Source organism: Lithohypha guttulata, assembly GCF_036872675.1.
Source record: "Lithohypha guttulata strain CCFEE 5908 chromosome Unknown scaffold_5, whole genome shotgun sequence".
Taxonomy (NCBI): domain Eukaryota; kingdom Fungi; phylum Ascomycota; class Eurotiomycetes; order Chaetothyriales; family Trichomeriaceae; genus Lithohypha; species Lithohypha guttulata.
In genome coordinates, this window is record NW_027042754.1 from 131,923 (window position 1) to 147,841 (window position 15,919).

Here is a 15,919-nt window from a genome sequence, read left to right on the forward strand (position 1 = left end):
CCCCATTATTTCATGCCGCCGTTCGAAGTGTCTGCAGACTGCTCGGGCAATAAAAATCAGAACAAGGATTAGCGCTGAGAAACGAAAGCAGGACTTATTGCACTTCAAACGCGTCATTTCCTAGGCACAACCGTTGCGTCCCGTCGTCAAAGTGTTCGTACACATGGTAAGTCCTTATCGTCATTATGTAAAATTCATCATGTGCAAAGCCCTAATGAACACCACGCTGAAACCAAACACTGAAGAACTTTGCACTCAGTCTTTTTCCATATCTTTCGGAGCTGGATCGTCAATACCATGCTCTTGAATGGCGAAGAGAGTGTCGCCTTCAGGCAAGCACGGGCTGTCGTAGATTTTGCATATTCTGGTCTCACCTCTGCCCTTCTTCAGACTAAGTCGCGTAGTACTGGCGTGCGCAATGATATTGCCACCGATTGGTTTCTTGGGGTCAGGGTTGAACATGGCACTTGGTCCACCATCAACTTGTGCAACCACCTGATTGGTTATGACAACGGCTATGCCGAACTCGTCTGCCAGCCTCTGGAGTGTTCTCAAAAACTTGGCCATATGTGACTGTCGAGAGGAAAGCTCTCCTCGACCATTGTAATCTGTCCTGTACAGAGAAGTCGCCGAGTCCACGATGAGCAACGAGAACCTGGTCTCTGTCATCATCTGAGCCGCCATTTGCAGAAGCTGCAACTGATGCTCTGAATTGTAAGCTCGTGCATACGCAACGTTGTCCAGTACCTCTTCACCTTCGAGGCCGAACCGATTCGCTACCGAAAGTAATCTGACCGGTCGGAATGTACCTTCTGTGTCAATGTACAAACACTTGCCCTCGCCGCCACCCATGTCAAATGGAAGCTGGCACGTTACTGCAAGTGTATGGCAAATCTGACTCTTTCCTGTTCTGAATTCACCGAATATTTCTGTTATGGATCCAGTCTCAATGCCTCCACCCAGCAGTGTATCTAGCTGTTTTGATCCGGTCGTGATCGATATCAGTTCGCTACGGCGTGCGTGCATTTCAGTGGCTGTTGTGAAGCCCATAGGGACAAGTTTCATGGCTAGGACCTCGTCAGTTTATGGTGTAATGCTATGTTCGTGCGCGTTCTTACCTTCGTTCAACAATTTTCCGGCCTTCGCCTCGGAGATGCCCTTTATCTGTTCAAGCATACGCTTTGGCCTGTTGAGAGAGTCAGTGGACAGCGCATCAAAGTTGATGAGCGTACATACGTGTAGGCTATCGACTCGACTGTATGAAAGCCACCTTCTTGAACCAGCTTAACATCTCGATCGGTCAAGCCTGAGATGCCCTAACAATTGTCAGTCTGTTGAGTGCAAGCATCCATGCGCTCTCATCTTACCACCAGCTGGCTGACCGGAATAGGTGCACCTGGCCCCCCACCCTGCTCATATTCGTCCTGAGGTACGTCGCTTTGTGTCATGTTGATATGTTAACTACAAGGGCAGTATGAATTATGAGGAGACGTTTCGTGTGGCAGGACAAGAGCGAGTAGTGGTCAACGCGTAGTGTGCAAGGATGAGATAATGTGGCAGCAGGAAGAAGTAATGGAAAGTGGCGAATGACGCGTCGGTGGGCAGGCACGAGTCGCGAAGTCACATGATAACACCTTCTCTGAAGCACGACCACTTTCAGCCTGGCAAATTCTCTGATGATTTGATTAAATGATTATTCGTAGCATGAAATTTCCACATACATCCTTTCCAAGCTCAAAATCATCCCTCCAATATCCTGCTCCAAGCCAATTTCGTCTTCCCGTATTTGTTGCCATGCCATCGGTTCGTTCGCCACCCATCCTAATAATACATTGCCCAGAAAAAAAGAAAAATCGTGCCCATTACACACCCGAAGACGATTCCAAACCTCAACTCCGTTTCGAGCTCGAACCCTCTGTATATCAGTCAATAACCCGTAGAACGTACTTCATGAAATACTGGTCTTGTAGTAGGCGGTCCATATCAGCTCCAGTCATTTGCACGACAACCTCAATGTAGGATGGATTGTCTGTCTTTCGTGGGAGGATAATGCACGACCCCGGATCCCTACTCCAAGGTTTTCTTACCCAATCTGGCCCGCCCAGCCCCATTCCTAGATCGTGTTGGTAGGTCTTGAAATCGAGCCAGGACGTGATGTACATGTCTGCTCCTGTGACACGATCCATGTTACTGGCTTGTATGTCGTGGACGTCGGTAAGTTGATCAGCCGCATTTGCAAATGCGATCAGTTCACGCACATAGCCATCGTCTACACCCTTGATGGCCTCACGTATCGTGCGAGACACTCTGTACAGGGTGTCCTCTTGCATTCCGATAAGCAAGTCCAGCTCCATCTCCGCTTTTGCGGAATCGACTGCAGCGCCAAAATAGCCCTCTGGTAGTGGTGGAGTCATGGTGTCACGAATATTGATTGGTATCAAGAGTTTGGATGTTTGTACATTCGAGATATGCGCCAGTGATGGTCGACGAGCACGAGTCATATGCCGCCAAAGTAGTGCCATGACAACACTGTTCGTGGTGTGGTACATTGAGCCTGGGTCCTCATATTGGTTCATATTATCCTTTGTCGAGGACAACAGACTGGCTGCAAGCATAAGAACACAACCTCTTCCAGGTTGATTCTTAGGCAATGGCGGCTGATCAAGGCGTTGTGCTCGTAACTGGCGAGTATTGGTGACAGTGCTTGGAGCTCTCGAGAGTTCTCGTCGGACATTGCTCTTATGCTGCGCAAACTCTTCTAGGAATTTGTCCAAGGTCGCGGTATTCTGATGTGATAGAGACGGTGGGCAGATAAATGTGAAGTCGTCGTTGAGGATCCTGCCGGAAGTAATAAGGTCGAACCCTGTCCCATCGGAGATGCAGTGATGGAGGTAAAAGGAAACAATGAGACCGCCGACCACTAGGTTGGCCTGTACACGAAACACAGGACTCGCTTGTCTAGGGTCGACGTCGGGCGCTAACGCTGAAACGTCTTCTGGTCGTAGTCGACTTGGTGGACAGCCATCTGCGTCGAGTTGTTCGTATCGCAACAGCAGACCGTGTTCGTCGCAGAGGGTTTTTACTGCGACTCCAGGATAATTCAGGTAGTCTTGAGCTGTAAATCTTATTTCTGCCCGACTGATATTGCTTCCTGGAACATCCACATCAACAACGTTGCCAGCAAGGTATGGTTTCGCTCGTACGATTCCTCTGATGTAGTTTTCGAGGCCTTGCACCGCCTTATGCACATCCTGACCAGTCCCTAGTCTATATGCGAGGCATATTCTGATGTATGCCCGTGGCATGCAATGCTCTATGCTCGAGAGTTTGACTACATGCTCAGTATGCAGACTTTCACCAGAGCCGTGTGAGGAGCTTCTCGATCCATTGCCTCCCGATGTGGAGTCAAGAGGAGTCGACCCTTCTTCAGAAGAGACCGGCTCAGACATAGAGTGGTGGTGTTGAGGTGATAGAAGTGTACCATCAAGCTGGCTTGTATCAGTGTTCTCGACAGAGAGTGCTCCTGGCTTGTTCATCCTGTTGTGTCCGATCGAGACTAACACGATCAGTAGGAGTGATTGCAGTGGACCAGCTTCGTACAGTGACTCGTTCTTTTTCTCTTCAATGTAGGTGTAACTTTTGGAAGTATTAACGACTCAGAATTTTGAAACAAAGGCTGGTCTGCTGCGTTTTGAATTGCTAACAGCATGTTGACAGTATTTCCAAACCACTTCTGAAATGGAGGTCGTACTTGGGAGACGTAATCATATACCAACGCGATATTCTTTCTGCAGATGAAACGACGTGGGCAAACGCTTTTATTAGTACCTCCAGCTTGGTGCCATCCGGATCAAATGTGGTGTCTTAACCGCATTGGTATAGACGACCAATACAGGGGTCGAAGGGCAATGGTCAATGAGTCGAAAGCTGGCCTTGTTTGATGTTTGCTGTAGAGCAGATTTGCATGAAGTCCAGCGCTTTGTTGCGAGCTAACGTCTAATGACTCTGGAGACACGTACTGAAGGCACAGATACAAAAAGAGCAGTCAGTCATGCCGGTCGGTATCTAATAACAGCTTGAAGTCCTCCCAATAGTGGGATCTACGATACGTGGACCTCACCTTGCGGCAGATCCGCCCTGTTTAGTGCAATGTGATAGCGCTGTGGGTACTGCCATTTTCAGTTCATTGCGTCCCGCAACTCAGTTTTGGCTTCGAGCTAGAGCTAGAAGCTCCGCCTAAGGCGACGAGCGGAATACGACAGCAACAAGACACTCGGATGCTGCTGTCTTGCATGATTCTTACTCTCGTGCCGATCAAAATTGTTTTCTCCTGCCCGATACTCGACACGCATCCATATGGGTGCTCAGGCAACAGCGGTAAGAATGCAATAGGTTGATGCTTTCGCAAACAGAGTTCCTGCGTGGACAGCACACGGTTCCATGCACAGCCCTGCACCAGTAGCGTTACTTGATGACGAGCGTTAAACTTTGAGGTGGAACACTGTGAGGTGTAAGGAAACAAGGTGATACGTTGTGGGTGCAATGTCTTTTGTGACGCTTTCGAGGCCAGATGCGTGTCACATCGAGTCAGGACGACTGTACACATTCCTCGTTCTTCCGTGGCTTGGACGTGCATAGATCCAGACCTTCGGGTCGTAAAGACGTCAACAGAATGCTTACTTCGAAGCTTTGACTACTTATTTGAGCCGAAAGTATGAGTACGAAGAACATACCTTGAGGCTGCATTGTTGCGTTGATAGGCAAGAGCGACGGATCTACCGTGTCGAAGGGAGAGACGGCGAGGCTAGACAATGCTGGAAGTAGGGTAAGCCATTTTGGAAGCGGTGTATGACATGACTCGCAAGCGATCGAGACATGGATTTCATGCCAGTGAACCAGTTCATTCAGCTGACATCAATTTACCGCATCTCTGAACTCTTAGGTTGCAATCTTGCATTTTTGAGCCAGTGGCAGTGGACGACATCACTTGCCTTACCATGGATCTAGCATCCGAGCAAGCATTGCGCGTGCCTGAACGTGCTTTTCAGCGGCACCACGGGTCATGCCGTTATCCCCAAATTGCGGGAGGAATGAATCGATCAGGCCGTAAAGAGCGCAGTCCGATCAGTTGTGTCACATGGCCCACGCGCGGAAGCGGGATGCTCGCTTTCCGCCCGCTTTGCAAAACGTGTCTCCACGTTGGAACCACGAAATACTGTAGTTTGCGTATCCACTGTTGCGGAGCAAGGTTCGTCTAGATGCTTGCTCTTTCCTCTTCACATGGGCACAATGGCCGATGAGCGTGTGGCTCAACGGCATCACAAGCTTTTATAAATACTCGATATAGATACAACGATTGAGGTTGCTCGAAGAATTTGCTGCTCTGTCCACGCATACCACAACCAGAATTTCCTCGGTTCTTTACGCCTACAACGTAAACCCAGAAGTCAGTGATTGTAGTTATGGATGCGATTTCATAGTCCTTGAAGCACTTGCGCTGTACAACATATCTTTAAGGGACACCAAGGTGGGTTTATGGATTTCTTGCTGTCAATGAGAGCTTACCAATGGAGTGCGAGGACCCCAAATTGAGGGCAGGTCTAGCTTGAGGAGTCGTGTCAAATGTACGAGCCCTTGTTTCGAAGGCGACATATACAAGACCGAGGGAAACTTCGACCAGCTGCTCGGACGTGATGTGAGCGCGTAACGATGCATTTCTCGTCACTGCCACACTAAGACATGGTTATTTGCAGTCTCGCAGTTCGTAAAATATGCCTGGAAGATGAGTAAAGATCTTGGCGACTATTTGACCATTCATCTTCCACTATCGAGCACGGAAAGACTATCAATGATGGCGTACGAATAACACGAGCACCTGGGCGCTGAGTTGTCTGGAGCTAGCACCTAGGTATGGCTTTATGTTACCAGGATTGACACCAACATGGCGCCGGCTAAAGAGCTAGATTGAGCCAGAAAATTGTTCTTAGCCTATATGGCCACACAGCAGTCGCGCCAGCCTGTACATTGCCTATGAGTGTTTGACAAGACTTGCGCACATGCGTCGGCTGTTGCCAGGTCTTCCTCAGTCTCAAATTCGTCAGTTAACGGCTGTGGATGTTTGTCTGTGCATGATCTATCTTGTTATAGGACTTGAGGAGTGTGTGGCATGGCGTCCTCTCGATTCATGTCTCATCCTAGTATGTTCGTGAGGACTTGGCTCTACCGACAATCCGCTCACCCCGCTACCTCGCTTGCCGACACATGGTCACGAATAAGACGCACGATGTATGATCGGTATGGATAGACCTAGCACTCTGCTGTGGCTTGCTCATGCCCTGAGCAAGCACGTTGTGGACTATCTGTTCCGACAAGCCTTCAAGCATCCGTACCTGATTCTCTCACATCCAACGGTGCCGAAACGATATGGGCTACTAGCAGTCACTGCCGTGCGGCCGTTGTGCACAATCGCAGGCACCACCTTTACGCACGCCTCGACAGACTTGGTGAGACTTGGTATTGGGGGCATACTTGGCTGATTAATGCTCAAGGTGTTTCAAGAGTGATGTGTTGAGGACGAATTCAGGTAACTGGCCATCGACCTGCCTCGCGGAGACTGAAAACCTTGATTGATGCAAGAATGCCCATCTGTCTGAATCGTCGGCGCTTACTCTGAGGTAGTGAAAGTATGTTTTTATTCACGGTGTTTTTTATCCGGATGTTAACGCCTCAAGCCCAAATTTACAGTCGGAGAGAGGTATGATGTCATGGTGATCGATTCTCAGTAAAACATGCTTCCGCTCGTTAAGTGATAGATGAGAAAGACGCGTCTGCTCAAATAGGGTATCAACATCTTATATCAATTTGCATTCGACTACATGACGAGCGCCTTGATTTTATGTCTGTCCCAATATGAGTTGACGATCGCGCTTGGCCTCGAGCCGCAAGATGTGGCATCGTCATGAGTACCGACGATGACCCTCGACCGATCGCAACTCTTCCTCGCTGGCTTCGCTACTCTGGTTGCGTGGGGCATTGCTGTGAGGCTTGCTCCAGTGCTATGGCATCTCGCCAATGCTTTCTTCATTGGGGCCTTGTCCACCATATTGGTCCTTCTTTGGCTGAACCTGACAACGATCAAGGGCTCTTCATCGCTTCCACCCCGCCGTTCTCGCACCTACCCTGCCTTTACCCTCCCGACTGCATGGCCTACAGAGCTGGCACGGTACAATAACAGTCTGCATTATGAAGCAATGCAGTTGTATCCAACTTCCTTGACTGTCTCTAAATCCCTTGACCAATTGATAGACCTTGCCTTGCGTGAATTCATTGGCTCCTGGTACAAAAATATCTCATCGCGACCATGTTTTCTTCACGAGATCGACCGGCATATACGGATCGCCGCAGTCGAATTAAGAGATAGGGTCTTGCGCGAAGATTTGGTTGGTATGCTTGTTGCCCGGATCCTTCCTATAATAACGAACCACCTTCACGAGTTTGAGAACGCAGAAAGAACCATCAAAAGTCGCGCCTTACAACGCAACCTCCCAGAATCAGATGAGCTAGACCTAGCTATTGCCGGCGCATACAGAGATGGCAAATTACACCCTGCTGCATCCTTAACGTTCTCAGATACAAAATCACCTCAGCAGGAACATATGAGAAAGATTCTTGTCCGTGTGCTGCCCCTGCTTCTCGACGACAGCATGGTCCGAAGCCGAACTGTCTTGATTCTCGTTAAAGAGATTGTTGCCTGCGCTGTGCTCTTTCCAGTATTGCAGTTGCTTGCAGATTCTGATACCTGGAATCAGATTGTCGAAGCATATGGAACAACGACCTTACAGGATCGTAAGACTGTCAGAAGGATGCGTGCTGCACTTGACGAGCATACCTCGACAGCTGCGAGAAAACAGCTTCCAGCCGAAATCCCACGCCTTCAACCTCTTGACAGTGAGCGGGCGTTCGAAAGGTTCGTCCGGACGATTCGGAAAACAGAAACACTTGCAGATGCTCGTCGTTTCCGAAATCAGATCGCTAGTCAGCTCGCCAGAGAGCGACAGGTCGAGGGTCAAGATCCTGTTTATCTACGACGCTTGGAGATGGGCAAGCGTGTGCTTGATCAAAAGATAGCGAAGACGACAAAATTGGAGGTCGCAGTCAATGGCAATACGGCTGGGGAGGTTGACACTGGTCGTCCAGTTAGAGCATCAAATTGGACAATAGTCGACATCATGCACACCTCTTCTGGGTTGTCGTATTTCATGGAGTTCATGGAAAGACAGAAGAAGATGGCATTTGTTCAATTCTGGGTTGTGGTTGATGGCTTTCGCAACCCGCTCGAAGACGACTTCGGGGACGAGAAATTATCGGCCACAGTGACGTGGACCAACACAGACCGGCTAGACATTGCACAGATTGCCGAGATGTACATATTGAAGAGCGATCTAAATGTGCCAAAAGAGCTTCAAGATGGTGTTCAAGACTTCCTGCAAGCTGGTCGAAGAGCTACGCCTGAGCAGTATCGTACTGCACGAATGGCGATACTGTCCGCTCAATCTGCCGTTCTTGAAGAATTGGAGCAGAAATATTGGCCAAAGTTTTGTGAATCAGATCTATACTACAAGTTTCTCGCTTCTGATGAAGGCAGAGCTGTGAGAGAATCACGGCATAGTATTGATGCTAATGGCACATCCACTACAGAACCAACTTCACCTCGACCTAGAACGTATACACCACCCATTAGCAGGATCAGTTCGCAAGCGCAGATAAGCAAGTCACGAGATCTCCGAAGGGCTGCTCTTTCCTCCTCGGACGTCAAAGGACTTGCTACCCTGAAGGCATTTGACGAGGTCATGCCAGTTCGTCGGTCGTTAGACGTCGATCGACCACTGTTTGACGATGAATACGACAATGACCCTCTTTCATTATCGGTTCAAAGCATTGGCAATGACTCTACTACCGGAGATCCGCATGCAGAGCCCGAGGTGATCGAGAATATGGAAGCTGCGCTAAACACTATCATGTCACAAAGCCCGATCACGGACGTAACAGACCTGGAGAACGACACTCTCTTTGGTGCCGCTTTATCACCTCAAACATTCAGTCGTCCATCGTTAGATACAGCTCGTTCTGGAAATGCAGTCAACGCGAGGATTAAACCCAGCCTCGCGACATTAGGTTTGGTCAATACATCTGGGAGAATTGGTGTGTTTCAAGACAATGACCTCTTTGGCGATGAAGCAAAGTTTGTAGAAGACGAATACGCTGACCACGGGGAAGAGCACAAGGACCAGCCGGATGAGGAGATACACCAAGCAGCTCCGAGTGATTTGGGCTTGACAGAAGCCATAACGGTTCTCTCAGATGATATTGAACGTTTGGTGTCTCAAGAAGCCGTTGTTGATACTTTAACTCGAAAGGCCGAGCTGACTAACAATGTCGCTGAGCTGCGAATCCTGGGTAAATCGAAAGCGAGTCTCCAACGTGAGATACGTCGTAAGGAGCTTCAGAGGCAGCAGTATATCGTCCAGGAAAGCGACAACAGTTTATATGGCCGAGCCTCTATCAATATAGAGTCAGTCATGGTCGGACGTGAAGACGATGGTCAAGAGTATGCAGTTTACATCATCAAGGTACGGCGTCACGCTGGTGACCAACTGCCTGCAACATCATGGGCCATAGCGCATCGCTACAGCGAATTCCACAGCTTGCATCAAAGGCTGCGAAGACGCTATCCATCTACGCGTAATATGGACTTCCCAAGACGACGTGTAGTTTTGAAACTTCAGAAGCAATTTCTGCACGGGCGTCGACTTGCACTCGAAGCCTGGTTGCAACAACTTTTGCGTATGCCTGACGTCTGCCGCAGCCGCGAATTCCGTTCTTTTCTATCACAACAAGCTATTAGTCAACCGAAGAAGAACGATAGCACACCTAATTCCGTGAACACCCAAGACATGGTGACACGGATCTACAATTCAGTTACAGACGGCATGGACGACTTTCTAGGCAATGTGGCCGTGCTTGATCAGCTCTCCGTTGCAGGGCAGAACCTCATCTCAGCAGCAACCAGTCAAATGACCTCGCCTATGCCAAACACCGTGGTCAGTAGTACCTCATCCTCTGACGATGTGATCATTCAACCAGGCTCCATCGCCGAGGCGGAAGCCGAGTTACGTGCCTTTGAAGACAAAGAACTGGCACCTTTCGTTAAGCCCATCTGCGATATCTTCCTTGAGATCTTTGAACTCAACCGCGGTAACAATTGGTTGCGAGGCCGCGCTGTGGTCGTCGTGATCCACCAGTTACTTGGTGGAACGGTGGAGCGCAAAGTCCGTGACTCGTTTTCTGCTCTGTTCTCAGAGTCGGCATTGTTGCGTTACATTGAGAAAGCGAGGACCACAATGTGGCCATCTTCTGACTCCAAAGACTCAGAGGCTGGCAGTACTGGGAACCAGAGCGAGGAAGTGAGGAAGCGAACACCCAATCCTCCTAGAACGAAGGCACAAAAAGACCACAGTCGACGTGAGGCCGCACTTGTGTTAAGCTCGCTAATCCCTGAGCTAGCTGGCAGTGTGGTCGGGCGTGCTAACGCGCAGAGTGCAGCGAGAAGGCTAGCGGCTGTGATGAATAATAAGAGGCTGAATGAACATTTGGTGTGCACGGTCCTAGACGAGATGGTTGGCTTTTTGTTTGATGAGGTTAGCTTTAGTGGGCGTCACGGATCAAAGGACAAGCCGAAGAAGAAGGCGAAATAGAAGGCTTGTGTTGTTTCCGAAAGGGCATTTTCTTGATTTCCACATCCGAGTGTATTGTCATGTATCGTAGCAGCCCAGCTTTTGATCGTGGCAAGCCTAAGTCTGCCGAGGCATGCTAATACTACTGTACGGTCATTGCTTCTTCACCTATCACCAGAGATTTCAATCTCGCGTTGAAGGAGCGGTGTGCTCTTCGTAGCATTTGTCAGACCTTCCCGCGTCGCCCCGTGCCTGAGTGAGAGGACGCGTGGAGATAGTTTGTCGCCGAGGCATTGCCTGCTAGTAGTACGTGGGATGAGTGACCTTGGTACCTTGAAGCTAATTTAGCCTGGCAAATGGTAGGGCTTGAAGTGTAGTGCTTGCACTCTTTGCTTAGCGTCAGAGCTAAGGGGTTGTTCTACTCCACTTGTCTGCGGGCGACCACGTTGGTACGCCAAGCCATAGTACTATGTCGAGACGAATCGATTGTGAAACAATGATCTCTGGCTGCAGAGATTAGGCTCTGTGGCACTACGTATCGATGCCTTTCTTCTTGCTTCCATGAATACCAACGTATCGATAGGCAATATTTTTGATGACCGTTGGCACGAAACCATGCCATTGGAGTGCCAAGGCAAACGTGAGGGACATGCTGGACCGACACTACCACACTAGAGGCCTTACTAGTTCATACTGCCGTGATCGCTTATGGACTATCAGGCCTGACGGCAGGGAGTTCGAGCATACCGCATGTCGGCCAAGAAATCGATGATCCTGAGTTGCAGGCTAGCTAGTCCTTCCCCATCAGCCGAAACCGACCTAATAAATGAAAGGATCGAGCCCCAAAAATGTGGTCAAGCTAGCCGTCGGAGGTCCGGACCGTGGTGCTCAGCCATAATGAGCATGGTCGTATGAGGTGTGATACTGCAACATCATTGATCTCTGGAGAGGCGTCCCATGATTTGCATTAGTGTTGTCCTATGCACTAGTATGTGTGCACACACGAGTACGGACTGTGCCCCCCGCATTCGTTGGTCGTTTTTGCCTGCGTCGATGCCGCTCGTTACGGCGAGCAAGGGGCACCGTTGCCTTGCTCGAATTAGTGAATGTGACCTGTCATGTTCGGGACACGCCTTCGAGGTGACCATTGTGCTTGGTGGTGTGTAGCAACGCCTACTTTCCCGATGTTGCCTATGAGGTGTGAAGAACCATGATTGGTTGATGAGCATATCCTTGCTATATCTTGAGACGGCTTAGTAGCAGGCAAGGACGCTGTACCTGATACCCAATTGAGGCTTGATCCAGCTGACAGCCTTTCAGCTGCCAAGCTCTTTCTCGGGAAGAGTCCTGAGCATTGAAAGCAAGTGTCAATGCTGGATACTTACTTGCACGCAAATTGCTTCGAAGTCAGTTGCAGCACCAGATGCACGTCGATCTAGGTGTGCGCGGTAGCAACCCTAGCGATGATCGAGCGGGAATCTTGGGTAGCTGGACAGGTGTCGCCTTCCACTGTCTTTTTCGTTCATTCTGATCTGATGCCTGACACTGTCAAGGCAAGTGCGATCCCTTTGGTGGGAGGACCTATTTCCTTCACGGCGCACTGTTGCGAAAGCAACATCAGACTTGCTGTTATGTTTACGATATTGTTCACGCAAATCGTTCCTTACGTAAGACGACAACTTTTCAAACCCATTCATGAAGGTGCACTTGAGCTTCCATTTGCCACGACTGGCTGATGTACTTTCCCAATTCACTCACACTCATCGAAACCACCAATTAGCACTAGCTATCACGCCTCTTCCGAAGCCTCTGACAGAATGCCACCAGCCCTTCGGAATGAACAGAGCCTGACCAGGATGCAAAATCGCATCGTGCCCATGCTGCAAGATTGCTTCAGTCTCCTTTGTTTGCTCCGAAGCAATATCAGCCCAAACGAGATCGTGCAGAATTCTTCTTTCCGATCCTTGCATCATTTCTTCTCCCCTGAAGATAGGTGAAATTTCAGCAGGAGTTATCGAGGAAGGATGTTTCGGGTGATGCTTTAGAAGTCGCTGTGTTAGTTCAAATATGGCATGACCTACTTCGGGTCGGAATAAGCGCACAGTCTTCCTGCCAGCTAATTGCATGAATAGATTGGGATTAGGATCACGATGTAAGGGAGTGTATGTTGGAGCTTTGCCGAGCCATAGAGAGCTACTGTACACATCACCTCTTCCTGCTCTGATCACCAGCTCTGGAGTTGGTAGATCGTCTTGAAGCGGTTTTGGTAGGTCTCGTAGATCGTGCTGAGCAAGGTATATCGACGTTGTAGAAGCCGCTTGGTCAGGACCTGATTCCAAATAAGCCAGTAAAAGTTCCAGCGGCGCGCTGATAGTCTCGAATGTAGAGTTACCAGGATCATCCGATAGTTGACTTGTTATTTCTAGTGGGACGACACTTTGTGAATGTGCCTGCCAGTAGGACGACTTAAGCCGTGCTTCTCGCACTTCCTTGAAATCCTTACTATCGTGAGGAATTACGCTTTCAAACCATTTATGACACGCAGGAGGGACGTTGTCGAGCGCTTGTGGTAGTATAGCAGGTAGCTGTCTATCGAAAGCTTGTTGTTGAAATGTTTCCAGCCTCCATGATTCGAGGCTAGCCACGCTCGCCACTAGGCGTACTGAGCGAGCAGGAAAACGGTCACGTAGAGTATTGATCCTGGCCAGCTTTAGGCATTTCCGAGTAGTATTGCCGAAATCACACAACATCGGTATCGCACCTGATCGTTCACCCAGAAAGCAGAGGTTATCGAATGGCACTTACGGCTGCTATAGTCCGAAATCAGACCGACCTCTCTAATTCGCCGGAGTGGACTACCTCTCGATTGCAGCGAATAAGCATCGTTCGTCGATCCACTAGCACACAACTAACTGCTGACGCGTGCGACGTGTCCTAGCGAAATGGTCGCGTCTCGTTCTTCGCTCTTGAATGACACTTCCATTCACATGTGAACATCATCAATGCTTGCTTTGACAATATGGCACCGTTGTTGGCGTCGCTGTGTCGAGAAGAGAGATTGACCTTGATGTTCAAGTCGGCGAACCACTTTGTGGACGATCCTAGTTGACCAAAAATTCGAAGAGCAGAGCATGGCAGCTCGGCTCGGTGCCCTAACATCACCCCATATTACATTGAGTGCTTTCTCGGAACAGCTCTTCTCAGTCGAAACGCGCTTTCGTAGAATCTTTAATAGATTCCAACCTACGGGAAAAGACAGTCCTTACAATGTAGGCGTTTGTGTTAGCGGAGGCTCCGATTCCATGGCTCTTGCTTATCTACTTCGACACACGGCACATCCTACGGATGAGAGCAGGTGTGCTTTCTCTTTGCATGCGTTTATTGTTGATCATGGGATGAGAGATGGTAGTACGCTGGAAGCATTGAGGGTGCAAAAGTATTTGCAAGAGATGAGCATAGATGCCCAAATCCTTACCATGAAGTGGGAGGATTGCGCACCTGACCAGACCAAGGGTCTTGAGAACGTCGCTAGAGCTAAGCGCTACCAACTCATAGCCTCAGAGGCACTAAAGCGAAAGTGCAAAGATATCTTTGTAGGTCAGCACCACGATGATCAGATCGAAACGTTGTTGTATCGCCTGACCAGAAACAATAATCCTAGCTGGCTCAATCTCCATACTATGGATAGGAAATCGGCAATACCCTGCTGCGAAAAGATTTTTGGTGCTCAGTCGTGGTCTAATGCAAATGTCGTCGACACTGCTCATCAGCGCTTTCGTTTTGCCGAGACATTCCATGATGGCATACATCTACATCGACCTCTATTGCCTTTTCGAAAGTCACAGATTCTGTCGACATGCGCACATTTTGCCATACCATATGTGGACGACCATACGAACCATGATCCAACTTTCACAACTCGAAACGCAATACGCAAAATGAGGACACATACTTTGCCTAAAGCGCTCCAAAGCCAGGGACTTCATGCTTTCCAGCAGCGGTTGCAGTCTCAATCGCACCAAGCCTTCCAGGATGCAGTCTCTTTAGCAAGGAGGGCACTGCACCTTTGCATACATGGCCAATATGGCTTATTGTGCGTCGAAATTGACCGCTGTCTCAACCATAATGATGTGTTGCCATTCAGCTATCTTATGGGAAGACTCGTGGAATTTGTTTCTCCGCTGAAAACAGGTACATTACCTCTCCTTCTACAACAAGACATTGTACAAAGCCTCATACCATATGTCTTCCAGCCAGACCATCCCATCTCTAACTCGTCCACCTCGTCTGCAGAGTTCCAGCAGGATCTTGTGGTAATAAGAAAAGTGCCGTCCGAAAGCGGGCATGGACATCGCCAGCGTTTCCAGTTGTTTCGTCAGCCAATGAGACGAGGCGAGTTACATCAATTGGGAATGCGCTTCGAGCCGGCCGTCCCGAAGAGCTGTAATAACAATAGAGAATACAAAAGTCGCATCCTCCTTTGGGATGGTCGATTTTGGTTGCGCATATGGTCGAAGGATATCGACCTGATCTCGCAGGTCGAGATCAGGCCATTCGCGATGGATTTGGACAAAGCAAGATTGAACAAGTTGAGAACAGATCTTGGAAGTATTTACTTGGAGGATTTGCAACGAACCACCCCTCCAGAGGCCAAAAGAACAATCCCGGTGTTGACGCTGAATGGCGCTCCAGTTGCATTCCCTACACTTGGTACGAACCTTGAGCCATCGGTAGCTTTCCGATACGAAGTACATTACGCACGCAACAACAGAACTTTTGAGTTCTTCTCGAAAGTTTTGGCCACAGAGTCGCTTCAACACAAAGACGGGAATCTCTCGGGTGGTGGTACAGCACTCGCTTCTTTCTTAGGAGTCCAAACATAGTTATTGTCTTATTTGCACGGTCTGCGCACAAATATAGGACAATATCATACTTTGCAAATGACTCCGCCACAGTTCAATCTTCGCCTTCGAATGATGAGCTGAACCACGAGCAATGAATGGACAACGCAAGGGCTCCTAGCTTGAGACGTTGTTAGGATGCTGATGACCAATCCCAATTTTTTTTTGCCGGCAACTCTTTCAGTGTTTCTGGCGCTTCAAGCATAGGTAAATGCACTGTTCATGACGCGATCCTCAACGTAGCGTTTATATTATCCTCCTGGACCTACTGGCCACTAGGCATAC

The 15,919-nt window shown here is 49.1% G+C and overlaps 3 protein-coding genes across 3 annotated transcripts; 1 reads left to right on the plus strand and 2 right to left on the minus strand.

The window, feature by feature from the left end:
- Positions 1-255: 255 nt before the first annotated feature.
- On the minus strand, positions 256-1,448 carry rhp51 (RecA recombinase Rhp51; the record flags this gene model as incomplete). The annotated part of the gene is made up of 4 exons (XM_064900819.1): positions 256-1,067; positions 1,119-1,186; positions 1,237-1,316; positions 1,368-1,448. The coding sequence occupies 4 exons, from the start codon at positions 1,446-1,448 to the stop codon at positions 256-258; spliced, it is 1,041 nt and encodes a 346-aa protein (XP_064751895.1).
- Positions 1,449-1,922: 474 nt separating this feature from the next.
- Positions 1,923-3,536, minus strand: LTR64_006490 (uncharacterized protein; the record flags this gene model as incomplete). Its single annotated transcript, XM_064900820.1, has 1 exon — positions 1,923-3,536. The coding sequence occupies one exon, from the start codon at positions 3,534-3,536 to the stop codon at positions 1,923-1,925; it is 1,614 nt and encodes a 537-aa protein (XP_064751896.1).
- A 3,435-nt stretch (positions 3,537-6,971) lies between these two features.
- On the plus strand, positions 6,972-10,754 carry TRM8_2 (tRNA (guanine-N(7)-)-methyltransferase (tRNA(m7G46)-methyltransferase); the record flags this gene model as incomplete). The annotated part of the gene is made up of 1 exon (XM_064900821.1): positions 6,972-10,754. The coding sequence occupies one exon, from the start codon at positions 6,972-6,974 to the stop codon at positions 10,752-10,754; it is 3,783 nt and encodes a 1,260-aa protein (XP_064751897.1).
- Positions 10,755-15,919: the final 5,165 nt, after the last annotated feature.